The sequence below is a fragment of the Camelus ferus genome, chromosome 10, assembly GCF_009834535.1.
Source record: "Camelus ferus isolate YT-003-E chromosome 10, BCGSAC_Cfer_1.0, whole genome shotgun sequence".
Taxonomy (NCBI): Eukaryota; Metazoa; Chordata; class Mammalia; order Artiodactyla; family Camelidae; genus Camelus; species Camelus ferus.
The window spans coordinates 69,162,415-69,190,376 of record NC_045705.1 but is presented as its reverse complement, the minus strand read 5'-3'; the positions used below and the strand labels follow the sequence as shown (position 1 = coordinate 69,190,376).

The window sequence follows — 27,962 nt, the reverse complement described above, 5'->3', positions numbered from 1 at the left end:
CAGATAGCCTCTCCACGCTCTGAGACTTCTTTCTAGGGTCTGACCCACGCTGCAGACAAGAGCACGCGTCTCCGTGCACGTGACGGAAGTGACACGTTATACACACCCCACTTCCAACCTGCAGGCGGCGAGGGTGGGTGGGAGCTGGGTACCCTCAAAGGTCCTCCCTCCCCGCATCTACTCTCCAAGGGACGGGGTTCTGGCAGAGAGGAAGCATCTTTCGCAAACTGGCAGGCATCTGGGGCTGCACCGCGAGGGAGGGAAACAGCCTTAGGAGTGCGGCAGCGGCGGCCGGGGCTTCAGGACACAGTGGGCACGGGCGGCTTCTCACCGCAGCTCCGGGGGGGGACTCATCACTCCACGGGAGGTGGGGTGCTTTCAAAACCATGGGAGGCAGAGGACAACCTCCAACGGGGAAGACACAACAACACGCCACAGAAGGACAGCGAGACCAGGTGCGAGTGGACTGGAAATGAGAACTCCAAGGCCCTCGATGGCGAGCAGCCCAGGTGAGTGTACCTTTCTGGGATTCGTGCAGCTGCAGTTTCTCCTGGTGGTCCCAGCCGAGGGCACACTTGTCTTGTCTGTCGGTCTGCACACCAAACTTTCCTCCAAACCCTTTCACATAGTCTGCGTGCACAACAAAAGGCCACAATCTATCATTAACGGGCAGCCTGAGTAATAGGGAGAAGGCAAGTTTTCAACGAAGTTCAATCTACATGATTCACTAAACCCACCCTTCCCTGGGTAAGACGACCTCCTCACAGTGTGTCCAGGAAATAACCTCATCTACAGTCTCAGGGCCGCGGATGAACGCAGACAGGGCCCCACAGGAGGGGCTCCGAGACCTGCAGCGCAACCAGCGCTAAGAGCCATCCCGGTCTCGCCACCTGCAACACAGACGCGGGGCGCATGGCCCCGGCTACAAGCAATCCGGCCGTGCTGTTAGAGCTGAGAAACGTACAAAGGTCTCGTTTCTTACTTGGCAGCTCTGTTTGGGGGTTTGCTGTTTAAAGCCCCATGTTTAACAGAGACATCTCCTCTAAGGGCTGCTGGTTACGGCTGCTTCCCCCTTTCGCCCTGGTGAACACCCAGCACGTGAACAGCTGCTGGTGGGGAGCAAGAGAAAACTGAGACACCTTTCTGGGACTCGTGCTTCTCCGTTTTGCCTTGGTACTCGAAGCCGACAGCGCTTTTATCCACCTTGTCCTTGTCGATACCATACTTGCCCCCAAAACCTTTGGAGTAATCTGAAACGAGAGAAGTGCTGTTCGTACGCCAGCAGCAAGACCAGCGAGCAAGCTGTGGATTTCGGCAGTCTCTAAGGAAGCACTCTTATCTCTCAACTTAAAAAAAAATCTTTGCAGCTCACTGTAAGATCACTAATGTGGAAAACACTTAAAAGTATTATTTATGTATAATAATAGAATCACAAAGAATAGTAAATATAGTGGATCAATAATTGTAGCATCTTTCCTTCATTCCAAATGACAGCATGGAACCATAATTCACATAAAGTTTCTGAGATCAGGATGAGCCCCATGAGCAAGCTTTTAAAAGGACACTTGTGGTGGATGGGAGGGTATAGCTCAGGGGTAGAGGGCGTGCTCAGCACGTGGGAGGTCCTTGGTCCAATACCCAGCACCTCCACTAAAAAAGAAAAAAAATTTTTTTTATTATTAAAAAAAAAAAGTCACTTCCTTCACAAACTCAAGCAGCAGAGTGCATCAGGGACTGCCCCAAGGAGACAGGACCATCACAGAGCACCTTCCATAAACGTGAGTTCTCCTGAAACCTGAGTCACTGTTACACTGAACAGTCACCTTCTCAGTGGCCTCCAGTTTGGGCAAAGACCGAATCCCACCCCAGAGGGCCTGGGCTGCCCAGGAGCCTGAGGCCGCTCCAGGAACTTCAGCCTCTTCTCCCGGATTCCCAGAGGCGTCTGAATTCCTCCTCAGGGCCGTCGCAGGGAGAAAAATCTGGCAAAAATGAACAGGATCCAACAGCAGGTCCTGATTAGCAGAAGGCACACTGGGCAAAGGAGCACAGGTTTGTCCCCAGTAGGGAGAGGAGGCGGGGCTTAAAGCAAGCCCAGGCAGCGGGCCCTGCCAGGTGTAGGGGAGGGGTGCCCTCAGCACACCGGCGCCCCAGGGCCGGCTGCCATCTCCCCAGGGAAGTGCTGAGCCAGCTGCGATCCCCGTGCTGCCTCTCACTTCTGTCTTTTTAAAAAAAAACGGTTTTAAAAAATCTGTGAGTTCTCACTTTTTATACGTTGGCAATTATTATAAAAATTTAAATGTGGAGGTCAAACAAAACAGACAATGCAGAAGAACCAGCAATTCATGACCTCTGCAGTGGGGGCTGAGTTTTGGCTGACCGCTGTAAACACACTGCTCCGCGGGCCGAGCGCGGGCACTTGGCCGGGGCGGGTGAGCGGCGGCGCTGCAGGGAAGCCAGGACGGCTCCTGAAGACAATCTGGCAGCGTGGCTCAAAACTTTAAATCCAATGTCCTCCGACCCAGCAACTCCACTTCAAGGCATTGATTCTTTAAAATAATCACTTACGTATATAAGATAATGGGGACAAGACTATTCACCGCCATCTATTCTTAACACCAAAAATCAGAAATAACCTAAATTCCACATTCCAAAGAGGAAGGGTTAAGCAGGCTACAGAATCTGCATATAACGGAGGGCTGAGCAGTCATCAAAATGACCACAAACCACCTACAGTGACTAGAAAGGAATAGGGACGACCAAACATTTTAGGTTAAAAAAATTGTATAAATAAATGGAATACTACTTAGCAATAAAAAAAACTAAATAATGCCATTTGCAGCAATGTGGGTGGACCTAGAGATCATCGTTCTCAGTGAAGTTAGCCAGAAAGAGAAAGAAAAATACCGCATGATATCACTTATATGTGGGATCTAAAAAAACAAAACAAAGCAAAACAAGAAAGGCAAAGAGGACACTATGAGCTCATCCACAAAAGGAACAGGCTCACAGACACAGTAAACAATCTTACAGTTGCTGGAGGGAAAGCGGGTGAGACAGGATAGATCTGGAGTTTGAGATTTGCAAATGTTAACAGCTATATATAAAAATAGATAAAAGCAAATCTCTCCTGTATAGCACACAGAACTATATTCAACATCTTATAATGACCTATAATGAAAAAAAATATGAAAACAAATATATGTGCATACATACACACACACACACACACACACACACAAACAGGGACACTGTGCCGTATACCAGAAATTGACACACTGTAACTGACTACTTCAATAAAAAATAAAAAGACTGTATAAATACAACGTAAACCAATATGCATCACAGGAGGGAGCCCCTGGCGCTGGCCTGCAGACATGGGAACGCCGGGCGGGGGTTCCCGACGCGGCCCACCTTTCTGCGACTCGTGCTTCTCCGTCTTGCCCTGGTAGTCGAAGCCCACCGCGCTCTTGTCCACACGGTCGGACTGGACACCGTACTTGCCACCGAAACCACTGGAGTAGTCTGAGGAGACAGGGAGGCAGAGGGAAAGGCGCCTGGTGACAGGCTGCAGCGTCACCTCGGTTAAACTGAGCGAGACAAAGACATTTTTGGTGACGACTCACCAGGAGGTCAAGTATACGTTTTAAAATGCACAACAGGCCACCCCCGTCACACACCAGTGACGCTGGGTACCGTCTGCGTGGCCCTGCAGCCTGGTGCCTTTCGACTGGTGCAGGACAGAAACAAGCCACAGTCCCACTTCAGAAAGTAGCCGTTCAAAGGCCCGTGTATGGCAGGAAGGGCGCAGCTCGGTGGTAGAGCACATGCTTGGCACGCATGAGGTCCTGGGCTCCATCCCCGGCACCTCCGTTAAAAATTAATTAATCTAATTACCTCCCCCCTCCATAAGAAAAAAGTTAGCTTAAAAAAACAAAACAAAACAAAACAAAACAAAACAAAACAAAAAAAACCAAAGGCCAGTGTATAAAGAAAGCTCCGCAGCTAAAATGGCTTCAAGAAGAGACCCCGTGGGCCCAGCATCGGGCCAGGCGCACCGGGCAGACGGGCCCTGGGCTGCTCCCAGCCGAGCTCACTCCCTGGTCAGCAGACGACCCGCGAGAGGCAGAAGTAAGCAAACCTTCAAAAAATGCCTCGAGTGCTCTGAGGAAGTGACATTTGCATTTTTTTAAAAAAGGCCTTACGAGGCCAGCATGACTTCACAAAGACTAGCCAAGGCCTAAATAGACACAGGGATGCAATGAGAACACTGGTCGCTCGGCGGCTCCGGTTCCTGCCCTCCGAGGGCAGCTTTGCCCACCCAGGGAGAGAGCTGACATTTCCGGGCAACGAGGCACAGATGAAGGGAGGCAGCTTCTCCTGCAACATGGGAGGCACCACGGTGACATGAGAGGCCAGGGCCGCAGGGTCACACGACACCCGGGGATCCAGACACACACAGGAGAGCGGGGGGGCCTCCTGATGGCAACATCCCTGCCCCAGGAGAGGCCTGGCGTGACGGCGTCCTCCCACCCTTCAGAACCAGGCAGGGCCACCTTCCTGCCGACGTCTGTGCCTTCCACACGTACCTTTCTGGGAGGCGTGTTTCTCAGTTTTCCCCTGGTATTCAAAGCCCACGGCAGACTGCAGGTACAGACAAAAGGGAAACGCATTTCTGCACACCTCCAAAACAGTTACTCTGGATCCATGATACATAGGATGTTAACTTTAAAAACACAGGCATGTTATTTTCTGACATTTGATTTCCTAAGTCACGAACGCCCGAAGCTCTGGTGCTCTGAATGTGTTCGGGGGCCCCCCAGGCCGGGCTGCGAGCGTGGCGGCCTGCCCCCCCCCCCGGGACCGGCGGCTGCAGGGAGCGCCCGACTTGGGGTTCAGGCACACAACGCCCCGCTGGCCGACTCCCCACTGCCGCACGTCAGCCAGCCCCTCAGACAGACCTCCACCAGGACAGCGCTGACATCGGTGATACGGACCAGCACAGGGGCGGCTCCACACAGCCCAGGGGACCGGCGTTACTGCTGCCCTGCTTCACAGCCAAGCCAGTGCAGAACCACGGCTCATACTCAGCAAAGCCTGACGTGGACCGAGGCCTGACCCCATCCCAGGCTCTCCATGGTCACGACGTAGAACAAAGGGCTAACGGCCCTGGCCAGGGAATCAAGAGAGCGGGCTGGGGTCCAAGCTGCGGGAACAGCGTCTGGACGCTAAGCACAGCCTGGAAGTGGTGGGGGCGTACTGTGCCTCGTCTGCTCTGGACACCTTAGGGGGTCCCTGTCACAGTGACACCCAGAATGGTGGAGAGAAACAGAGTACGCCTAGGGCGTCGCAGGGCCGTCTGATGAGCGGATCCGACCCGGGTGTTTCAACAGCGATCAGCAAGAAACGCTCTTACACGTCACAGTTCTTGCATCTTAAGGAGCCAGTCCACCAGCTCAGAGCATCAGGGGAGGGGCCCGTGAGCCCTGCGGTGGGGACGACCCCTGCAGGCCCAGAGTCAGAGGCACTTTTGCGTCACCTCAAGAGGCCCAGAGGACACAGCCAGGGGCACATGATGTTGGCAGTGAGCTCTGATCTACAGGGAGTGGCCCCGGGCCCTCCCCAGCCCTGGCTGCCCACAATGCCTCACTCACCTGGTCAACTCTGTCCACCTGGACGCCAAACTTGCCTCCAAATCCCCGGACGGAGTCAACCTGCGAGCAGTGCTTGGAGAGCTTCGCCTGATACTCGTGGCCGACCGCTGACTGCACGGGGGCAAAAACCAAGTGTTAGACACCTGCCAGTATCACCACACTGGACCTCCCCCGACGCGGGCCTCAGTGGGCAGCCCCCATTTCCAGTCAGTGTGGGAGATCAGTGTGGGTGACCAGTGTGGGTGATCGCGACGTGCAGGTCGGCCCAGGGGAGCGCCCAGCCCCAGCACAGGTGTTCACTGCACTCCCTGTATCAGGCTCCCCGGAAGCAGCCAAGGAACCCTGGCCACAGGTGGGGGCTTCTGACACAACTGGCCTGAGGCACCAGGGGGCCCGTCCCCATCTAGACACCACAAGCCACAGCCTGCAACACGACTGCCAAGCACACTGACACAGACAGGTAGGCTTTAGCGACGCTCTGTGTTCAGAGCCAACAGCCCAGCCAGTGTGGAGCAGCCTGTCATAGCCCCACCCACGGAGAAGGAAGCAAGTTCGGCGACCTTCTGCTCAAGGTCACACGCCTACCAAGCAGTCAGCCCTGGGCTTTCCACGCCGTCCACTGTGGGGTCAGCAAATCACGGCCCATGGCCCACCCCGGGCGCTGCAGTGTGTTGTAAATGAAGCTTCTGGAACACAGCCACATCTGTTCACTTATGTGACATCTACGGCGCAGCCACATCTGTTCACTTATGTGACATCTACGGCCGCCCCTGTGTTTCCACAACACAGCTAGTTCAGTACCTGCCACAGGGACCCCAGAGGCCCGCAAAGCTGGAAGTATCTACCACCCGAGCCCTGAGAGGCCCCTGGTCCTGCTCTAGCCTCACGGGCCCCTCCCCCTCAAGTTCAGAGCCAAGCTCCCTCCTCAGAAAGGACAGCGAGGAAGGACACAGGACACGTGACTGACACATGACACGAGGCAGGGCGGTGACACAGCCAAATCTCAACTCTCACTCCAGCAAGACACGGCCCGCCTGGGAAGTGCCCACCAAGGCCACCTCCTTCGGTGCGGGGCCTGCAGCGCACCAGACACCCCTCCTATCCGTGCGTCTACAACTCCACCAAGCGGCTTTGGGACCTGACACCAGGGTCAGCCCGTATCTGACCACCCCGCAGGCAGCTCAGAGCATCCTCCTTTCCGCGTCCATGTGCGTGACGCAAGTTCACTGAAAACTTCAGAGCTGTTACGTTCTCGCCTCCTGGGTTTGTCCCAATGCCTGGAGCCTACTGCCAATCCACAGAACTGCTGCCCCCTATCCCAAACGCCTCCAGCAGGGACCACCCAGTTGAGGCTTCCAGGGTCTCACGCAAAACAGTGGCAAAGTACTGTCAGAGAAGCAGCGTGCTGGGAGGACTCCCCAGCGTGGATCTTAACCACAAAGAAGTTATGAGAAAACTGTTCCAAAAACACGGCCAGAGTGACAGTTTGGTAATTTTTCCAACTTTTTGATCAAAACAGATTTATCCCCAAAATTGCCCTTGACCTTATACCGATAGGATCACACTTATTAGACAGTCAGCTCTGAGCGGAGCACTGACCGAAGCCTGAAGGTACCCTGGCTCCTGGCACCGCAGACCAGGCCCCTTGAGCCCCTGCAAGGGGGATGCTCAGACCACGGCGCAGAGAGCAGCCCGACAGCGGCCGCATAGTCTCAGGCCACGCTCCTCTCACAAATATGTGCTTGCCTGGAATGTGTGCTATTCTGGAAGTCTCCATCACATACTCCTCGACTCTCAACACACAGATCTCAGAGCTTTTTTTTTCCATCAGTTTCTGAAGAGGACGTTACAAATAACTCAAGGGTTTTCTGTTTGGGTTTGGAATCTGATATTTCTGACAACAGACGGGTCCAGTCGTGCTCATGTGAACTGACAGTGACCTTGAAGTGTGCAGTGAGGGATGCAGGGAGGAACACAACCCTGCAGCAGTTGGCAGGTGACTGCCCTGCCGAAGGTGAGCCCGTGTCCTGACCGTCCCGGTACCATTAAAGTGCCAGCCAGAGAGATTGGCTCTGGGCCCTCACACAATGTCCCCTGAGTGCCTTGTGGGTGCTGAGCCGAGCACGAGGTGAGGACGGGGAGTCCGGGCCGCCGAGGGCCTGAGCCGGGGGGCAGGGGCCTGAGACTTGGCCACTCAGTCCCTGCAGCAGCGCAGACCAGATGACAACGGTTTTGCCGGCCTGACCCAGCTCTTCCTTGATTGTCAACATCTCCCCCAGCCAGAGCTGGGGGCCCAGATTGATACTCAACTTCCCTTTGCTCCACCTCCTCAGAACCCGTGAGCATGGCCGCCAGGGTGGGAACGGCTCCTACCTACTTGGCTATCCCCTTGCCCAAAACACCCAGGGGCTCCGCCCATGAGTGACACTAGAAGCCACCAACCATTCTTAGAACCATAGACCGTCCGGCTTCCACTTTCCTGTGTGGTCTCCAGACATCTCTGGGAGTGACAGTCACTCCAAGCAATATCCCTGTCTCTTTCCTGCAGCCTTCTCTTGTCCACCTCCACCTCCAGGCTAAGTTCAGACTGGGTTTGGGGTACCCATAGGCCCCACGTGTCTACTCTGCGGCAACAGAATGCACGTGGCCCGGCTGAGTCATGCCACGCCCAGCTAAGGAGCCAACTCTGACCTGTGGGGGACAGGTGTGGAGTTACAGAGCAGAACTCGACCCCGCCTGGCACTGCTACATGGAACAGGGCGGACATCTCAGGTTACCCAGGCTGGGAAAGCCACCTCTCCAGGGACGCCTGTAGAACGTGAGACCTGCTTCACTGCAGATGCACGAGTCTGCTGTCTCCTCTCTAGGGTGGAGACCAGCCCCCCAGCCGCTCCACTCCCTGCTCTGTGGGCAGAGCAGACCGGCAGCGCTGGCTAACAACTTCCATCTCTGTCTCCTCAGAACTGGCTTGCCCTCGGCTCTTCAGTTGAGTGACCGCTCACCCCCAGCCTGGTGGGCAGTGGCTTGATGCCAGGTGCCAGGCCACCCTCTGAAGGTCACCAAACGCACAAAGGACATCAGCACGCTTGTTGGCTGAATTTCCACCCGTGATGTGAAACGCGGCCCTCGGACTTGGTTCCGGTCTGCAGACTGGCACCATCAAGGCTGCAGGCTGAACGCAGTCCAGCTGCTTCTGGGCTTCTGTCCTGCTCACGTGCTGGCCCCTGGGAGACCCCGATCTCCTGCTCTGGGCCTCCCTATACATCCCCCACTCCCTGGCCACTCGGAACCCTGAAAGAGCTTCTAAACAGTGGCAGCACTTGCCGGGAAAGGTCAATCAAGAGAGGATGAGTTCTGGCAAATCTCTCTCTCAATAAACTGAATCAAAACTTTTAATCTGAGGACGAGACCTGAGTGGCCGCTCCGCCGGCGGCAGGAGAGGCCGGGCGCCCTGGGAACTGGGCCCAAGGTGGCCGGACACTTACTTTGTCCATCCGGTCCTGCTCCACGCCGAACCTGCCCCCGTACCCGCGCGAGGCTTTCGGTCCTGTTTCAAGCTCCTTCTCCTTGATGCTCTGGTGCTCTTGGAAAACATTCTCCCTCAGCTTGTGTATGCTTAAAGGGAAGAGAGGAAACAGGAACAATCGGTAAAACAGAGGCGCATCCTTGCTTTCCAGGAGGATAACAAGGGCAGGAGATGTCATCTTTGCAAACCTGCAAGATTTCGTCACTTGCTGGCTCCCAAGTCCCCCGCCTCATGCCTGCTTCCCGACTCTGCCAGCTGGTCCGCACTCCAGCGGCGCTTACAGCCATACACAAATTTAACCTGAATACACGCAGTGAGTCATCAAAATCCCCACGGGCACCTGGCCTAAAGTGGGGCCTCACCTGCTCCATACGGAGACGGGTTTCTCAGGTCTTATCAGACACCTGAGCTGGGAGAACGAGCTCTGTAAATGCTGCCCGAGGCAGAGGGGAGGACAGTCATCACCCCTGACCCCAGAAGCCCCCAGGACAGCCAATGAAGCCAGTGATGCAAAAACATTTAGAGGTTTCTCTCTACTTGAAGTACTCCAGGTTTTTATTCGAAGGTGAAGTGAAAGACTTTCAGAAATTTACAATGTAAAAGCCATTTTTACTTTCAACACTGGGAACGGTGGAACAGACCACAAGCTGTGGTGAAAACCTGGCAGGCCAGGAAGCCTCCGCAGCTGTCACCGTCGGGAGGCCCAGCGTGGCATGAAGGCCACTTCACACGGCCCCTCTCGGGCCAGGGGACAACCACGTGCACACCTCAACATCTGGACAACAATCCCAGAACTGCTATTAAGAAACCAACTGGAGAGGGAGGGTACAGCTCAGTGGTAGAGTGCGTGCTTAGTATACAGGAGGTTCTGGGTTCAACCCCCAGTACCACCATTAGAGATAGATAGCTAGACAGATAGATAGACAGAGAGACAGACTGCCCTAACTCCCCCACCCCAAGAAAAAAAAGAAAAATAGAATTAAAAAAAAAACCAACTGGGCTTGCCCACCACCGCTGCAACCCCCTGGGGAGCGGCGGAAGGGGGACCAGCAGTCCTAAGAACCCAGAAGGACCACAGGGCACCAACGACCGCCCTGTCCCCTGGGTGTGCTCTCTGAATTCTAGCCAAAAGGGAGGCTGCTTGACCAGTTTGTTTCTTCTCCAATCCACCCTCCCCAGCATGTTTTGAAGAGGACCAGCTGACAAAACCAATTCACAGGTCAGCCTAACCCGTGGCAAGTGACCCGAGGCAGCTCCCGGCCTGGCTCCGACCCACCAGTCCCAGGGCCCCTGCCGAGGGGCTTGTGGGGGGCAGTCGGTGAGTCAGGGAGGAGAACACTTGTGTCTAAAATGCCCACACTGCAGATCTTTTCTGGAGGATTTACGGACTCTTTCTCAGCCAAGAACAGCTTCATTTCACTGCAAAGATCCCAGGGCCAAGCAAGACCCCTGCAAGTGGCCAAAGCAGGCCGCCGGTGGTGACGACACCTTCACAGTCAGGGGACGGGGGCGAACACTCTGGAGCCAGCAGGGCCTGAGAGAACAGCCTGAGCACATTCTAAACCTCCCTCTTATCTGCACTCCCGACAAGCAGACAAGCCGCCCTGAGGCGGCAGGTTAAGACAGGGCCCAGGCAGGAACAGCGACACGCTTCACTCAGCTCTCCTGTGTGGGGCTTTTATGAGAACACAGGGTTAGGATTCAGCGCACGGCACCCAACAGACAACGGTCAGACAATAAAGCTACAACTAAGTAATAAAAACCAGGGCGGCGTGCCGAAGGTCTAAAGCACTCGCTTGAGGGCGGCTCGCGTTTCAGAGCCTCCCGTCAGCAGGCAGAGCGTAGGGGGCTGTGCTCCTGGGTGGGGACCGCGGCGCAGAAAAGGAGACCAGAGTTACAAAGGCAAAAGCCGCCCACGCTGGGAACGTTTACGTCGCTGAGCGCCGACGTGTGCACACACATAGACGAAGGTGTCAGCATGTGCGTCAGGTCTCACGTCCACCTACCGCGTGAACAGCAGGCCACGAGACAGAACAAAAGGGCGCCAGCGCAGGCGGGCACCGCGTCGGTTAGTCAGGGAGGCGGGCGCCTGCCTTCTCCCGCCACCTTGCAGAACATCACTTTCACACAGAGATGGAGAAAGGCTCTTACTTGATGTGTTCCTGGTGCCCAGAGCCTTGCACGGTTTTGGCCCCCCATCTCTGCTCTTTCTCACTCACATCGTTCTGGAAAGAAAGATAAATGACAAGTACACCCCACACCCTGGGTCGCCCGACACACACACAGGCAAACAGCCCCCGAAGACGCCCGGGAGGGGAGCCGGCCTCAGGCAGAGGCGCGCGGAGGCAGCTGGCGGCTCACCACGAAGTCGGGGTCGGTCTCCCAGTCGTCAGCTCCCTCGTCGTCCTGGGTGATGGACACCGTGTGGCCCGCCGAGGCCTTCCACATCTGAAAGGGCAGCACCAGGGTCCCGAGACCTGGCAAGGCCACGCCCGGAGGCCCATGGGTACGCTCTTTTTTTTCAATTAAAACAAATTTTTTAATTGAAGTACAGTCAGTTTACAGCACTGTGTCAGTCTCTGGTGGACAGCATAAGGCGTCAGTTATATATACACAGACTCCCTCTCACGTTCTTTCTCATTACAGTTACCACAAGGACTAAGCCTCGCACACTTCAGGCCGCACGGGCAGGGCGGCCGTGTGGTCAGATGGTCATTCAGAACCCCTGCGCCCAAATGACAACGGTAGGAACAAAAGAAACAGATGATTACGGCTCTAGTACTGTTGTCAGGAGGCAGCAGAAACACACAAGAAACAGTCCTGGCTTCAACTCAAGTGAGGAAATTCTCTGGAAAATAAGCTGGTCACATGCGCACTTACTTCATTCAGTGGGAATACCTCCCGGTCCCACTAAGCGGTCTTGTGACAACAGTGCTGTCCAACGTTGCGAATGAACTGACTGTCTCTTGCGGTCAATTCTGTTACATGGATTTTATCATAATTTAAAAAATTAAAAAAGCATCCATTCTGACTTCAAATACTTACTCAAAACCTGATAATGATCTTAACTCAGACTCTGACAAGTCAATGAATATTTCAAGTAATTTACTAGAGAGCAGCTTCTTTGCCATCTATTTGGGGAAACGCAGAGAATATAACAAGCCAGCTTCTCCTGTACTGGGCGTCTCTGAGGCAGGGCCCCCAGCCTTCCTCCTCCGCAGAGTCTGCGAATTCCAGGAGTTTATCTAGTACAGGGAATAGGGCTGTGGCTCCACACCTGATCAAGATCGCCTTCTGCGTAACTGTAAAGGCCAGACCCAGCCTTCAAGGCTTTCAAAAGAAAACCATGTATCAGAAGAACCGATTCATTCTCCCCAGAAGTACCAATAAAGCCGCACACAGGCCAGGAAGCAACAGAAAGCCTATTTTTCAGTCAATCCACCAGAAGCCCTGCCCCTGAGGACATCCGAGTGTCTGTGTGGGTCCAGACAGGACAGACGCCCTCCCACCCAGGTCCATCCCTTCAGCTGCGCTGGGTCACAAGTCCAAGGTGGTGGTGGAGGCGCGCCAGGGTGCAGAGCTCTTGGATTTCCAGATCTGACTCCTGCCATGTCACCTGGGCAGGGAACTGTGGGCCCCCAGGACCAATAAAGTCCCTACAAGGTCATCTCGAACCTTGTTCCCCTCTGACTAAGTATCCCAGAGCACGGCAAGGATTTCCCAGACGTGAACTGCTTTTGACAGGATTTTAGGGCCAAAAGACGACACTCAGCCGCGGCAGACACCACAGGTCATCCTGGCCCACTGTGCCCTGTCACAGTGAAGGAACAGCTGCCTGAAAGTTACTGATCTGCCCTCAGCCTCTACCTCCCCCAGATGAGTTTGCCCCATGGCACCACACTGTCCCGGAGAAGGGGTTGCCCATCTGTAGGACTTCGGCTGCCTATGGGTCCAATCACTGAGGAAAGGGTCACCCAAAAGGACAGGGGTCTCTGCAGAGGGCCGGGGGGCTCTCCTCCCCGCTAAGACAAAGGTGAAAACACATGAGTTGGCCTGTGACTTTGTTGGACACGTCAGGAAAACACTAGCAGAGCCCAACCCTCGCCCATCTCTCTGAAGCCAGCTTCCCCACAGGCAGGTGAGCACGGCCGCACTCGACAGCATCACGCTCCTGCCCTTCTCACCACAACGGAACGGGAGGAAGGGCCTGGGCGGCTGCTCGGAGAGGACAGGATGCCCCCCAGTCCCCTACTCCAGAGTTCTGGGGAAGCCCCCTCAACTTTCTAGACCACAGACCATGCTGGAAACCGAGCTTGATTTTTTCGAACAAGGAAACTTCCTCCCAGAAAATGACTGTCCCTATCTCTGCAAATCCAGCAAGAGAACACCCTTCACTTTCCTTATCAAAGGGGTTTGCCTGAGCCCCAGAGGGGAGAACACGAGAATGTCCACAGCTCACAAACCTTACTTTTCCAGGTGGGGATAGAAGGCTGCTCACAGAACTCTGGTTAAAATGCAGTAATCCAGCGAAGAATGTCCAGACATTTGGGAGTGATTCTGTCTGTAAAAAAATTAAGGGTAAAAAGCTCAGAAGGATGGCTATTGACAGGCACTCTGGGCAAATCTTTCTGTGCAGAGATCTTTTCAGAATACCTTTGAAATCCTCCCAAACGTAACAAGGTTTTATAAAGAAAGCTGAAACGAAGGGTGGGAAGATTTGCATTTTACTAACCAAAAAGCCCAACCAATTTTCAGCCATAGTGAGAAACTACAGAAAATAAGGAGTTTCAAGAAGTTTTTAACTGTATGAAGTTTCTTCTTAACACAAACAGAAGTTACTGCCTCCACTGCTGGCAGACGTTTCCTGTTTGCTATCCGCCTGACAGGTTTCCATTTCAGGTTCATTCTAATTTATGATGATGTTAAAAAGAGTAACATTCTATTACTCTGAGTTTAAGAAATAAAGAAAGAAATAACACAAGAAAAGCACTCCTGGAGGGACGGCCCACAGTGTGGCCGGGGAAACCCAGCACGGTGACAGCTATCAGAACACGACGTGGGGCGACTGGGGAGACTCCGGGAGCACAGGAGATGGGGCTGCATTTCTACTGAACGGAAGTGGTTACTGCAGGAGGGCCAGGCTCCAGGTCCCCAAGCCAGCAACACACCCCCTCTTCCCTGGGGCCACACAACAGCCCTGACTGGACACCCCGCTGTTAGACTAGATCTTACAGAGCAGATGAGTAAAATCCCTGTTCCCTGGGAACAAACCAGTCCCAGGCTCACAGCACTTACACCAGCAGGCGGCGTGCTGTGTGCTAGGAACTGCGGGGAGGGTGCCCTGCTGGCCTTCCTTGTACTCAGCTTCCCTTTGGAGATCCTAACTCCTGTAGGTTGCTGGGTACGTTCCGGGTACGGCAGTTACTACTGTAATCAGCCAGCATCTATAAAAATCTACGTGAGGGGGGCTAGTGATAGGCTCAAGTAACTTATTACCCTCTCAGTATTTTAAAAACTTTTTAAAAAATCATGAAAACAACTGTTCGCAAATTTAAAACCTTGAGTACTTTTTTTGGCACCAAAGGTAACACCTCTGGACCTCTACCTCACACCATACACAAAAATTAGCTAGAAAATGGATCAAAGGCCTAGATGTCTCAACTAAAACCATTAAACTCTTACAAGTGTAGATGTTCATAACCTTGAATTTGGCACTAGTTCTTAGATCTGGCACCAAAAGCACAAGAAGAAAAGAGTAAAAAATTAACTGGACAAAATTTAAAACTTTGTGCTTAAGAGGACACCATCAAGAAAGTGAAAACAATTCACAGAATGAGAGAACTATTTTCAGGTCATATACCGGGAATACATAAAGAACTCTTACAACTCAATAATGAAAAGAACAATTAATCACATTTTTAAGTGAAGAAAGGAACTGAATCAACATTTTCCCAAAGATACACAGACAGATAAGCTCATGAAAAGAGAGTAACATTAACTATCAAGGAGATGCAAATCAGCTCCATGGAGACCCCACCCCACGCATTCTAGGATGGCTAAGATAAATTTTAGAAAGACAGTAAGAAGTTTGGTGAGGCTGCGGAGAAATCACAACCCTCTTATATTGCTAGTGGGAAAGTAAAATGAAAAAGCCTGGCGGTTCCTCAGAATGTTAAATACCGAGAGATCATACGACCCAGCAAGTCCACTCCTACAGGTATACACCCAAGAGAAAGGAAAACGTCCACACAAAACTTGGATAGGAATGTTCACAGCAGCATTATTCCTAACAGCCAAAAAGTGAAAATAACCCAAACGTCCATGTTACGTAACAGACCTGTGGTATGCAGTCTATCGCTACAATGGAATATTATTTGGCAATGAAGAGGAGTGAAGCACTGGCACCTGCTACAACACAGATGACCCTGAAAACATTATGCTTGGTGAAAGAAGCCAGACACAGATGGCCACAGAGTATACAGTCTCATTTATATGAAAGGCTAGAACCAGCAAGTCTAGAGACAAAAAGTAGATCAGCGGTTGCCCAGTGTCAGAGCAGGATGGACAGGGTCTCTTTTTGAGGTGAGGAAAGCACCCACGCAGAATTAAGCTTTCTGTCAACCTCGCCCTCTCCAGGGCAGCACAAAAAGGCATCTGAGCATCGGAAACAGGTATCACAAGGCCCACTCTCACACCACAATCACTCAGAGGAATCCCCTCCCATCCCGGCTCCTGCATCTGCACATCTGATGGACACACAGCCTCGGCTCTCCGCGCCCCAGGACATGGGCCTATTACCACACAAGGCAGGAGCTGGGGCTCACAATGATTCTACCACTCAACCATGTGCTTTCTAAGCATCACTGCCTGGCACGGACCAAAGATCTGAATCAACAATTATGTTCATCCCATTTTAAAGTGTTTTATGGATAAGTCCTTCAAAATACTTCCACTAAAGTCAGATGTAGTGGGAGGTAAACTTTCAGGTCCTGGGGGGCAGAGCATCAAAAGTAACTCTGCATCCCCCAGCTCTTTATTCTTGCGTGGCAAGTCGCCTTTAGGGCTTTTCCTCGTTCCTTGAGTGTCTGGGAGTACTTTCCATCCAGGAGAGAAGTAGGCCTGCCTCTCATACGGCACCGGTGACTCACCCCGCAGACCTCAGACCTGGACCCGGCGCGGCGGGAGGGGCGCTCTAACTTCGGCTCTGCCCAAACCGGCCTGCGAGCCGCCAGGCTGAATCATGCGGTCAGGACCTGGTAGGTTACGCCTGACAAAGGCCCGCGGGGCCAAGTAGACACTGAGCCCAAGCGGAGCAGGCCCGGGGAGAGCGCCCGCTCCGGACGCCTCCAGAGCTGCGTCCAGCGTAAAGTGGAATTCCTCCCCCAGAAGCCGGACAGGGCTCCATTCCAGGAGGACGAAGACCTGTCCCCCTCTTCACCTGAGACACTCCAAAAAGCACCTTCCAGGTGATCTCCAACACACCCAGAGAAGAGACTGTTCCAAATTTAGGGCCTCACAACTCTGCAATTGCGCGAGTCGCTGCATTTCCAATGACCTGATTGCAACACCTCCCGGTAGGTGCGGGCCCGGAGCTGGGCGGGAACATCCCCACCCTGCAGCCAGCGAAATTTCAGCCCCTCCCCCAGCCCTCTGCCCCTTCTCCTTGACCCCCTGGGTCCTGGAACCCATCCCCATAGGGCCCCTCTCCCACCCCAGATCCCCTGGGCCCTCCGTCCCCGTCCCCTAAACCCCCGGGTCCCGACCCCTCCCCCTCGGCCCTCCGGCCTCTTCCTCCTAGGAGTCCCGGCACCCACCCCTCAGGCCCCAGACCCTCTGCGTCTGCTCCCTCTCCTCCCTCTTCCTGCCCTCAGCCCCAGGCCCCTCCCGCTCCATCCCCAGACCCCTCAGAATCACGCGCCCTTCCCCCTCAGGCCGCGGCCCCTTCCCCCAGCCCGCCCCCTTCTCTCGGACCTCAGCCCTTCCCCTCAGGCCCAGCCCCCCACCCCAGCCCCCGGCCCCGGCACGGTCCCTCGGCCCCCGGCGAGCCCACCCTTCTCCGACCTCAGCCTCCCGCCCGGGGAAGCTCGCCGGCGCTCCCCCCGCGCCCGAAACCGCGAGCGGAAATGCGGCGAGACCGCCGCGGCTGCCGCTTCCTTCCCGTTTCGGGACCTGGAGGCGCCCCGGAACCGCAGCCGAGGAACCTGCCCTCCCCGTCCGGCGGAAGCCGCGCTTGCTCACCGCCGCCTGGGGTCGGTCCGGCCCGCCCCGCTCGGCTCTGGCTCCGCCGTACCAGCCGCTCCCAGGCGCCCCGCTCCACTTCCGGTTCCGCGGGCGGGGGCGGGCCGCATCCGGGTCCCGAGAGGCCCCGCCCCCGCCCGGTCGGAGGCCTCCGGGCTCCGGCAGGCGCCGCAGTGCGAGCTGAGGTCCAGCTGGGGCTGCGTGGCTCACGGCTCGCTGCCTCCTCCCTCGTCCACGTGGCGCCCGCAGCGCCCACCGCTGGCGCCGGCGCGAGCTCCGCTCGGGGTGCGAGGCTGCGGAGCATGCCTACAAATGAAATGGCTGTACATAGTAAATTTACGTAGCTCGCACCGTGTGCGGACCAGACTGTCTCAGATGCAGACAATCCAAAGTGGTAGGAAAATGGGAAAATGTGCCGGCCAAGGGGACAATGCCAAGTGCTCTGAGCCCTGAGGACTCAGGAGGTAACTGTGACTATCAGTCACCTGGGGGGACGAGCGTCCTCATCATCTTCTCTGTCCATCCAGCCATCCATCCATCATCCATCCATCATCCTTCCACCCATCATCCATCCATCATCCATCTACCCATCCATCCATCATCCATCCACCCATCCATCCATCATTCGTTCACCATCCATCCACACACCCATCCATCCACTACCAAGACATACATCATCCATCCATCCATCTATTCTTCCATCCATTCATCCATCCTCCATCCATTCATTCACCCACCCATCCATCCATCATTTATCCATCCATCCACCCAGAGAAGGCCAGGTATGTAACAGGAATAGAAGGTCAACGGAAGAAACATGGACCTTGCTCTCAGGGACCTTTCAGGTTAGGGAGTCAGGCATTAATCATATATATTGTTAGGAAACGAGATTAATGCTGTGAAGAAGTCATCAAAGTTCATGATATTGGGTAGAAGGTGGGACCCGAACTCATCCAGGAGATCCAAGATTTCTTCAAGCAATTAACCTTCGTGCTAAGATCTGAAGGCCAAATAGAAGTAAACAAGGTAGGAAGGGAAAATTTTCCAGGCATGGAGAGAGCCTATACAAAGGCCCTGAGGCAGGAAATATCTCACCACAGAGGAAGTGAAGGAAGTTCAGTGTAGCAGAGGTGTGGTGATGCAATGGGGCCATGTCATGTGGAGATTGGTAGGGCACAGCAAGGACTTTGGTCTTTACTCTAAAAGAAATCAGAAATCCTTAGAGGAAATTAAGCAGAGGAGAGACATCATACAGTTTGAATTGTGATGAAATCCCTCTGGCTGCTATTTGGAGAATGGATGGGAAGAGGGCCAGGTAGGAGCCTAGTATGGCCAATTCAGGCAAATGAGCAGTAGCAAGTAAGCTGGAGAGAAGTGAGTTGATACAAGATACATTTAGAAAGTTAAATTGTCAGGTTTGAGGATGGTTTGGGGGTATAGGGTGGGGAAGGAGATGTTGGGGGTCAATGGATAATTTAAGATAAATTCATGATTTTCATACACATATAAAATGAACACGTCAAAGATTTTATTTAACTTAATAATAAATGAAACAATAAGGTGTTATGACTTGTTCAAAGAAGAAGTGAAAGGAATGCTGAAATGAATTAACAAAAACTGGTCTATCCATAGGGCAATGTCAATTGTATTTCACTGGAGATGGATAATTTGCCTTTCTATGGACAAGAATTATTTGCATTGCTGTCTGCTTACTGCAAGTTAACTTCTACCTCTACAGAGGTGTGAAATAATCTAGGCAAAAAAAAAAAAAGGGCACGCATCTTAGAATCATAATTATCAGAGGCTCCATCGTTCTGTTGAAAGAATATTTGCGGGAGGGTACAGCTCAGTGGTGGAGTGCATGTTTAGCATGCAAGAGGTTCTGGGTTCAATCCCTAGTATCTCTGGTAAAAAGTAAAAACAACTAAACATAATTAACTCCTCCTCCAAAAAAAATCTGTAGAAAAAAAATTTAAAAAGAAAGAATATCTAATAGTCACCTTTGCCCCTTCCAAAGTCTGAAATTTTTCCCAGCATCTGAGTAGACAGGGAAAATGTGCAGGGGGGTCCTAGGGTGGCAGAGAAGATTGAAATGGGAGAGTGAGAATATGGTTTCGGACTTGGTACATTTTGGACTTGGGACATTTGAGGAGCCAGTGGCATGTCAAGGTGGGGTCCAAGAAGTGATGCTGGAGAGATAGCTTTTGAGCTGGAGCTTTAAGAGTAAGCAGGATAAAGACATAAACAGATAGGAAAGCCATCCTGGGAAGGGGGGTAGTTCAAGCAAAGGCACAGAGGAGGGAAAGAATAGGGTCTGTGTAGGGAACATTGAGGTCAGATAGATAGAACTGAAGTGTTTTCACTTCCTTCATTACTACAGACAGTGCAGCAACGTGTGCAGTTAAGCATCAAGCTAAATGCTTGGTGGTGTCCACTGGAAAAATAAAAGCACAATGTGAGAGTTGTGAGTTAAGTTTTATTGGGGGCAAAATGAGGACTACAGCCCGGGAGACAGCCTCCCAGAGAGCTCTGAGGAGCTGCTCTGAAGAGATGGGGGAAGGTCAGTGTCTACGTGACTTCAGTGACGGGGGTACGTGCAATCATGCATGCATTTTGGCAGACGGTTGCTGCTAGTCTTGAAGAGGAGATATTTCCATTAATGATTTTAGAGCTTTTCTAGACATGAGAAGATGCAAGAAATTGGGCTCCTAAAACCTTCTCCTGACAAATATCTAACTACCTGAAGGCGTGTTCTGCCGGTTTTCAGAGCACAGAGCACCTCACTCCCAATCCCCGCCCTGCACTCCTCTCAGGCTGTGTTGAAGGTCAGCGACTGTGACTTCATTCTTAGAGAGGCAGATGGCAAGTGACAGTTTTTAGTTGGCATAGGCTAAATGGGGAAGTCAGACCTGGAAGCAGGGGAACTAACATTTGGAGACAGCCTGGCTTTATCGGGCACCATTGTGAGATTATAGGTGTGACACTGTGATTTGAAATATCTATTTGATCTTCATTCACAGTTCCTGTCTCATAGTTCCCCAAGCCCTTGGGATTTCCTAAGTATTGCAAGCATAAAGTTGTCACTAGTTCTAGGAATGAGGTGACTTTTGGAGGCACCTAAGGATGGGGGCCAGTTGCCAGGGGAATGAGCCATGTGACTAGAGGGCTGGAACTCCCCACCCTTGACCTCTGAGGAAGGGAGAGGAGAAAGACTGCAGGTTGAACCAGTCACCAAAGGCCAGTGATTTTATCAGTCGTGCCTGTGCAATGAATCCTCCATAAAGACCCAAAAGAACAAGGTCTGGAGAGCTTCCTTGGTAAACATGTGCAGATTTGGGGGAACTGGTGCTCAGAGGGAGCTGGGAGCTCCGCACCACCTCCCCACAGCTCGCCCTGCGCATCTCTTCCATCTGACTGTTCCTGAGTTATGTCCTTTCATAACAAACCAGTGACCTAGTAAGGACCATGTTTCTCTGAGTTCTCTGAGCCGCTCTAGCAAATTAATCCACCCTGAGGAGGAGCTCAGGGGAACCTCTGATTTACAGCCAGTCAGTTAGAAGCACAAGTGACAGCCTGCACTTGGGACTGGTGTCTGAAGTCCAAGGAGGAGGCTGTGGGAACCTCCAGTATGTAGCGGGTGGGTCGGAAGTGCAGGTAACAACATAGACTTGCAGCTGGCATCTGAAGGGGGGATTGTCTTGGGGGACTGAATCTGTAACCTGTGGGATCTGATGTCACCTCGAGTAGAGAGTGTCAGAACTGAGTTGAAGGGGAGGGTAGAGCTCAGTGGTAGAGCACGTGCTTAGCATGCATGGGGTCCTGAGTTCAATCCCCAGGACCTCCATTAAAATAAATAAATAAACCTAATATCCCCCCCCCCACCAACAAACAAACAAAAATAAATAAAGAGATACCATTAAAGAAAAAAAAAAGAACTGAGTTGAATTCCCAGGAACCCTGGTAGTGTCTGAGAATTGTTTGTTGGTGTGCAGGGAACCACCCCCACTTTAGCAGTTGGATCTCAGGACACCAACTTAAGAGAATATTTCATTTTCCCCTCAAAACAGCTTGATGAGTTGAAATTATTTTTAAGAGCACTTTTACTGAACTATAATTACATAAAACACACCACACCCACTTGAAGCGCACAATTCAGTGGTTTTCAGCATAGTCACAAGATGGTGCAACCATCACCACAACCGATTTGCTGAACATTTTCTTCCCCTGAAAGGACACCCTGCCCGCCCCACCCCACCCCCGCTCTCTCGGGATGAGGGAGAGTTGTTGCTGCCTTCGTCCAGACCAACAACCAAAGCTCACTGGAGACTGGTCCTCAGGAGGTGGCGTGGGCACTGTGACTCTCAAAGATCACTCTGGATGCTAGTGGGAAAGAGATCGTGTTTCACAGTGACTTCCCGACCTTGCAGCTACAGAGACGCTGTAAACTTGGAAAACCAAAAAGGCACAGCCGTGCCCCAAAACAAGTTGAATGCCTCTGTGGACCCAAAGTGACTGCAGAAATGCAAGGCGGCGCGCGGGCTGAAGCTGTGGGGCTGTTTACATGTGGTTTTCTCCAACAGTAAATGCAATAGTCCTACAGGGTCCAAGGTTGGTTGAATCTTTGGATGTGGAGCTGTGGGTACAGAGGGCCTGCTGGAAATTATACTTCAAGTTTCAACTTTGAGGAGGGCTGGTGCCCCTAAGCCCTGAGTTGTTCAAGGGGACCCATACACCAAGAAACAGAGTAAAACTGCAAACTCTCAAAAAGAAAAAAATTTAAAAAATCATAAAAGCTACCAGAATGACAAGACACAAGGTTTGCAAAAGAATGACCATTAGCCCCACTGCAGACTTGCCCTCTGCCCAGGGGATGCTAACAGCTAGTATCTTTGAAGTGCTGAGAGGAAACAGCTGTCGACCTGGAATGTGACAGTTTTCCCCAGAGTGTGTGGGGGATCATGAGAATACTGACCCTATTGATGGACTGAATGTGTTCTTGACCCCCAGCACCTCAGAAGGTGACTGTATTTGGAGTTGAGATAAGGCCCTTAAGGAGGTAACTAAGGTTAAATGAGCACATAAGGGTGGGGCCCCAAGCTAGTATGATTTGGTGTCCTTATAAGAAGAGGAGATCAGGACACAGACACACACAGGGGGACAATCAGGTGAGGACACAGGGGGAAGATGGCCGTCTCCATGCCGAGGAGAGAGGCCTCAGGAGGAACCAGCCCTGCCCGCCCCTGCATCTCAGATTCCAGCCTCCAGGACTGGAGACCAGGACTGTGTGTTGTTTATAGTGCCCAGTCCGTAGTGTTTGTTACAGCAGCCTGAGCTGACTCATACAGCCCTCAACAAACCATGCTCCCCTGTGTCCACGCCTCCTTGCTCTGTGACTGTCCTAGTCAGTTTGCGCTATAATAACAGAATACCATAGGCTGGGTGGCATATAGACAACAGAAATTTATTTCTCACAGTTCTGGAGGCTGGAAGTTCGAGGTCAAGGTGCTGGCAGAATTGGTGTGCGGTGAGAACTGGTTTCCTGATTCACAAATGGCCAACTTCTCCTTGTGTCTTCTCATGGTGAGGGAGCTCTCTGGGTCTCTTTTCTAAGAAAATGAATCCCATTCATGAGGACCTCACACTCAGGACTAAGCACCTCCTGAAGGTCCCACCTCCAGGTACCATCACATGGGGCACTGAGTTTTAACTTACGAATCTGGGCAGAGACACAGACCTTCAGTCCACAGCAGCCACATAGCTGCTCCTCTTATCAGTAACTAGATGGGGTCTATTTCTCCAAACTTTTGACTCTGGACTGGCGTTGTGACTGACTTGCTCTGATCAAGAGAATGTGGAGAAATGACACTGAATGAGCTCTACACACAATGGTAAGGGATGTAGACCTTAAGATGCCTTGTTGCTTCTCATCTTGCACCCTTGGAACCTGAGACTACACTGCTGTGAAGAAGCCTACTGGAGTGTGAGAGGCCATAGGAAGGAGAACCCAGGCGTCCCAGCTAAAAGCCAGCACCAGCAGCCAGGTACCTGACTGAGGCCATCTGGGACCTTCCAGCCCCAGAGAAGCTGTCAGGTGACTGCCATCACATGAGTGATCCCAGAAAAGACCAGCAGAAGAACCACCCAGGTTGCCAATCCACCAAATCAAGAGAAACAATAAATCATTGTTTTTTCACCACTAAGTTTTGGGGTGGGTTTTTACAAAGCAACAAATAAGAAACCATAGCAGATGGTGATCTTTTAAAGGAGTACAGAATCAACTTTTCTGGGGGAGAAACACAGCACAAAAAAAATAGATGGCAGAATAGAAAATGTAAGAGTTCATTTCATACATATAAGTTCCAATTATCTATTGCTGTGTAATGAGCCACTCCAAAAGTTAATGGTAAAAAAGAAACAAACCCCACCATTTTATGCCGAGACTTCATGGATCAGGAGTTTGGAAAGGGCAGGGGTGGCTTGTCTGTGTTTCCAGTGGAGCCTTAGTTGGGAGGGATGAACTGTCTGGGGCCTTGGTTCTGGCTGCTGGTGGAGTTCATTTCTTCTCTTGTCTTCCTTCTTCATGTCTTCAGGATCTGGAATGTCCTACTTGGCTTCCTCCCTCACAAGAGGACAGCAGGAACGCCTGGGGATCTCTCTCTCCACGGTCTCTCCGTGTGGCTACCTTGGGCTTCCTTACAGCGTGCTGGTCTTTGGGTAGCCGGACTTCTTACTGGGCGGTTGGTTTCTGCAAGGCTCCTCCCCTGAACTTCACATCTGCTACATTCTTTTGGTCAACCATGTAAGTCACCGAGGCCAGCCCAGGTTCAGGGCAGGGGTCAGATCCCACCGCTCCGCGAGCACTGCAGCAGAGAATCTGCAGCCTGTGTGATGTTTTGTCATATACTGTATTTCTGTGTCTAAGATGCCATTGCTTGTAAGACGTATCCTGACTTCATGGATTAAAAAATGTGAAAAAAAAAATGGTCATAACAGAACTGATGAAAGGGAGTGATGGGAATACATGCCAGGCTGCTGTGTAAAATGTTTTCCACTGTGGGTTGCAGCTGAAGTTCAAAACGGGGTGCAGTTACATTCCAAAGTGAGGGCCAAGAAGCAGTTTCCAGACACCTAGTCCAGACTGAGAGTTTATCACACAAGGCGACCCTAAAATAACGATTAAAAATGGTATTAAAGAAGATTCCACATGAATGCAAAAATAGAATACTGTAATAAACCCTCGTGAATCCATCAGCCATCTCTAACAGTTATCAACCCACATAGTCAGTTTTGATCCATATCCTGACCTATCCCTGCCCCTAAGATTATTTTAAAGCAAATTCCAGACACTGCATTATTTCATCTATAAATACTGGGGTATACAGTCTCCCCATGTGCCTTTCTTGTTGTAATCATAGTAATCCACTTGGCTGAGCAATAAATAATATTGACAGCCTTATTAATGGAAACAGTGAACACGGATGTAACCATTAACTTTGATTTAACTCTGTAGGAAGATGGGGGGGAGGCACAGGAATGCTAAAATTCCCATCCACCAGGAAGAGTTGCCAATAGGAACTAAAAAAGTCTAAAACTGATGAATCAACAGGCCACATTAAGCTCAAATTATTTAGGAGTAAGGAAGCAAGTAGAGCAAATCGTTAACACACTTGCACATCGACCATGGAGGGGGAAGTAGGCATGAAGACAGGGGCCGCTGGGACTGCTGGGGCTTTGCTTTAAATGACTCACATGTTAGTACTTCAGTTTAAAATAAAACATTAAAAAGAAAATAAGGTGTTGGAGAATTGAAGACTAAAATCACTTAGGCCTTATGCGTTGTGTAATACTACAATCCCTCAGTTACGTTGTTTTAATTTTAAAAAGATGAAATTAATTTACATTGCTTTTTATCTTAATTATGAACTTGTTTTAATTGCTTTTATATACTGTGACGAAAGCATCTTGGTCTACTTGAAGGCCAGGACTGTAGGGCTTAAACGAGAAGGTCATGGTTGTCAGCTGCCCCTCATCGTGAGGAAAGTGTACGCTCTGCGGCTTCTTCCGAAGACCAGCGAGACCCACTGCAGACGTGCAGAGTGAGCCCAATCACAGGCGGCGCTGCAAGGAGTGGCCACGTGGAAAGGGGAGGTTGTTCCCTGAAACCCTGTCTGGGGACCACATGCATGTTATCCAGCAAAGATGCTAAATATGTTGAGTGAACATGAACAAAATTCCCAGCATCCAGGGTTGTGTGAGCAGGTCCCCCTCCCTCCAGGGCAGCCTCCACGCCAAGGCCACAGCACAGCTGCAGTCCCGGGGCCGAGCCCTGGGTTACGGGATTAGAAATGCCTCCTCTTCCTAGGAGGGCGGAATCATTTTCTGCCTCGTCACTGTCTCTCCAGCACCTCAAGAGTGCCCGGCACAGAGCAGGTCCTCAAGACCTGTGATTCTTTCTTTTTTTGTAAATTTACTGTAGGTACCAGGGATTGAACCCAGGACCTCATGCATGCTAAGCACTCACTCTACCTCTGAGCTCTATCCTCCCCCATAAGAAGTGATTCTTGGCATCGCTTGTTAGTAGACCAGAACCCCTCTGCTCCTGGACAGATCTACACCTGCAGCTAGTGATGCTCTGCACACTCGAGTTGGAAGTTGAAATGTCCTACAAGTCAAACCTATTTGCATGCCAAGGGTCATTTTGATTATTTTAAGATGTCTTCTGCATTCTTCTTAGCCAGTCTCTGTCTCCACCCATGTCACAGGGAGCGGTCTGGAAACTCCGTTCCCCCCAGCACAGGCCCAAGTTCCCGGCCATCAGCAGCCCCCTGCCCTCTCCTTAGTGCCCCTCATGTGACATACAGAGTCCATGTTCCCACCAGAAGGTGGGTCCCTGGGGTATGGCCAGTTCAACCCATCCTGGTATCTCCAGGGCAAGGTCTTCTCCAGAATGACAGTGGTGGTGGCCCCACAGAGATACATCTATGTGCAAATCTCTGGAACCTGTGAATGTGACTTTATTTGGAAAAGTAGTCTTTGAAGATGTAATTAAGGATCTTGAGACGAGGTTTTCTTGGACTACCTGGGTGGGCCAATGACAAGTGTTCTTATAAGAGACAGAAGAAAAGACACAGAGAGGAGAGGATCACGTGAAGAGAGGCAGATTGCAGGGATGTGGCCACAGCCAAGGAAGCTGGCAGCCAACACCTGGAAGAGGCCAAGAATGGACCCGGCCTTGAGCCTCCAGAAGGAAGCGGCCCTGCCTCCTTTCCCACCACGTGTTACCACACGTGTGCCAGGTATGGGGCTGCCTAGTGAGCTGGCCTCGGACAACTGTCCTCAAAAAGGTGCAGCGCTGAGTCCAGGACACGGAACAGCAAAATCACTGGATCATTCTCACCAAGGAGTTAAGCCAAGGAAATGTACGAAACAAAGTGATTTGAGCTATTTAGAGACGTACAGCATGCCACGTGGGTGCTTAGCACAGCAGCAGTAACACCCCGGGCGCCTGCCCACCTGTCAAGAACACAGGGAGGGCGGGCCCTTCCGCACACCCTAGAAACCCACCCTGGGCGGGGACAGGACTTGGCCGGTGAAAGGATAAAACCCCCAAACCACAGCTCCCTCAAAAATGCACAATGTGAAACTTGAAGAGAGAAACTTAACGGAGGCAATGATGAGGATAAAGGAGCCGGAACAAAGTGTCTTTAATGCTGGGAAGAGTCAGGATGGTCTTCAGCGCGACCCAGGCACTCCCCTCCCGCGCCCACATGGGCACGCCCAGGCACCGGCTGCGAGGTGAGCGGACCTAAGCAGCGGTGTTCTTGGGAAGCAAAACTACAGAAACACCCCCTCGCCGCTTTCTTTGGGGGTGTTTCCCAGCTGACGTTTTTCAAAACGGCGTAAGTGGAATAAATGAATCCAATGTTTTTTTTTCTTTTTTTAAACAGAGGTACTGGGGATGGAGCCTCGTGTGTGCTAAGCATGCACTCCATCACTGAGCTATACCCCACTCCAAAACAAACCCAGTTTTAATAAAACACCTGCAGCTTATGGCTCACTGATGACTTTGTTTCCGGAAGCCTTCAATGCCAAGGCTTACTGGGTTCTGACCAGGCAAAGTGCAATGCGAGGTGCAGAAGAGAACTAGGTGGTTTTAAATCTCACGCCTGAGTGAACCCTGAGAATTGGGAAATGCGGGAGGTAAGGCTGCTCCTAAGTGAGGCTGGGACACCAACAAGCAGGGGCCCAAAGAGGAAAACACAGCTGCCTGGCAACCCCGCCGCTGGAAACAAGCAGGTGTGTCTGCCCACGTAAAGGACACACGTGCCCCTCAGGGGGGAGCCCGTCAGCCCCGCAGAGCAGTCTGGGCAGGAAGCCTAAACCCGAGGCCCCGGGCAGTGGTGCCCGCAGGTGCAGCGTCAGCCACCGGGCTTCCGTGCCCCCAGACCCACGTCTGTGGTGGGAAGGGCGGGAAACTGCCTGGTAAACCCTGAAGCTAAGGCCCCGCTGCTCCGTCTGGCCGCCACGGCAGTGGGCATCTGTGCGCT

The 27,962-nt window shown here is 52.1% G+C and overlaps 1 protein-coding gene and 1 long non-coding RNA gene across 16 annotated transcripts in view; one reads left to right on the top strand and one right to left on the bottom strand.

Moving 5' to 3' along the window:
* Positions 1-17,554, bottom strand: part of CTTN (cortactin) — a 32,622-nt gene extending 15,068 nt beyond the window's left edge. Inside the window, exons 1-11 of one of the 15 annotated variants that reach the window (XM_032490093.1) lie at positions 17,416-17,554; positions 13,641-13,738; positions 12,058-12,155; positions 11,539-11,625; positions 11,329-11,402; positions 9,137-9,266; positions 5,652-5,762; positions 4,587-4,641; positions 3,412-3,522; positions 1,140-1,250; positions 520-630 (exon numbers count right to left, since the gene is read on the bottom strand). In XM_032490093.1, coding sequence (XP_032345984.1) covers positions 520-630; positions 1,140-1,250; positions 3,412-3,522; positions 4,587-4,641; positions 5,652-5,762; positions 9,137-9,266; positions 11,329-11,402; positions 11,539-11,625 — 790 coding nt within the window. In that variant the 5' untranslated portion in view covers positions 12,058-12,155; positions 13,641-13,738; positions 17,416-17,554. Of the gene's footprint in view, positions 1-519; positions 631-1,139; positions 1,251-3,411; positions 3,523-4,586; positions 4,642-5,651; positions 5,763-9,136; positions 9,267-11,328; positions 11,403-11,538; positions 11,655-12,057; positions 12,156-13,640; positions 13,739-17,238; positions 17,396-17,415 lie in introns of those variants that run through there. The other 14 variants (XM_032490092.1, XM_032490094.1, XM_032490095.1 and 11 more) reach the window with 14 other exon arrangements.
* Positions 16,433-24,396, top strand: LOC116666543. The gene is made up of 2 exons (XR_004323475.1): positions 16,433-16,751; positions 24,006-24,396. It is a non-coding gene; the product is annotated as an uncharacterized LOC116666543 (long non-coding RNA).
* Positions 24,397-27,962: the final 3,566 nt, after the last annotated feature.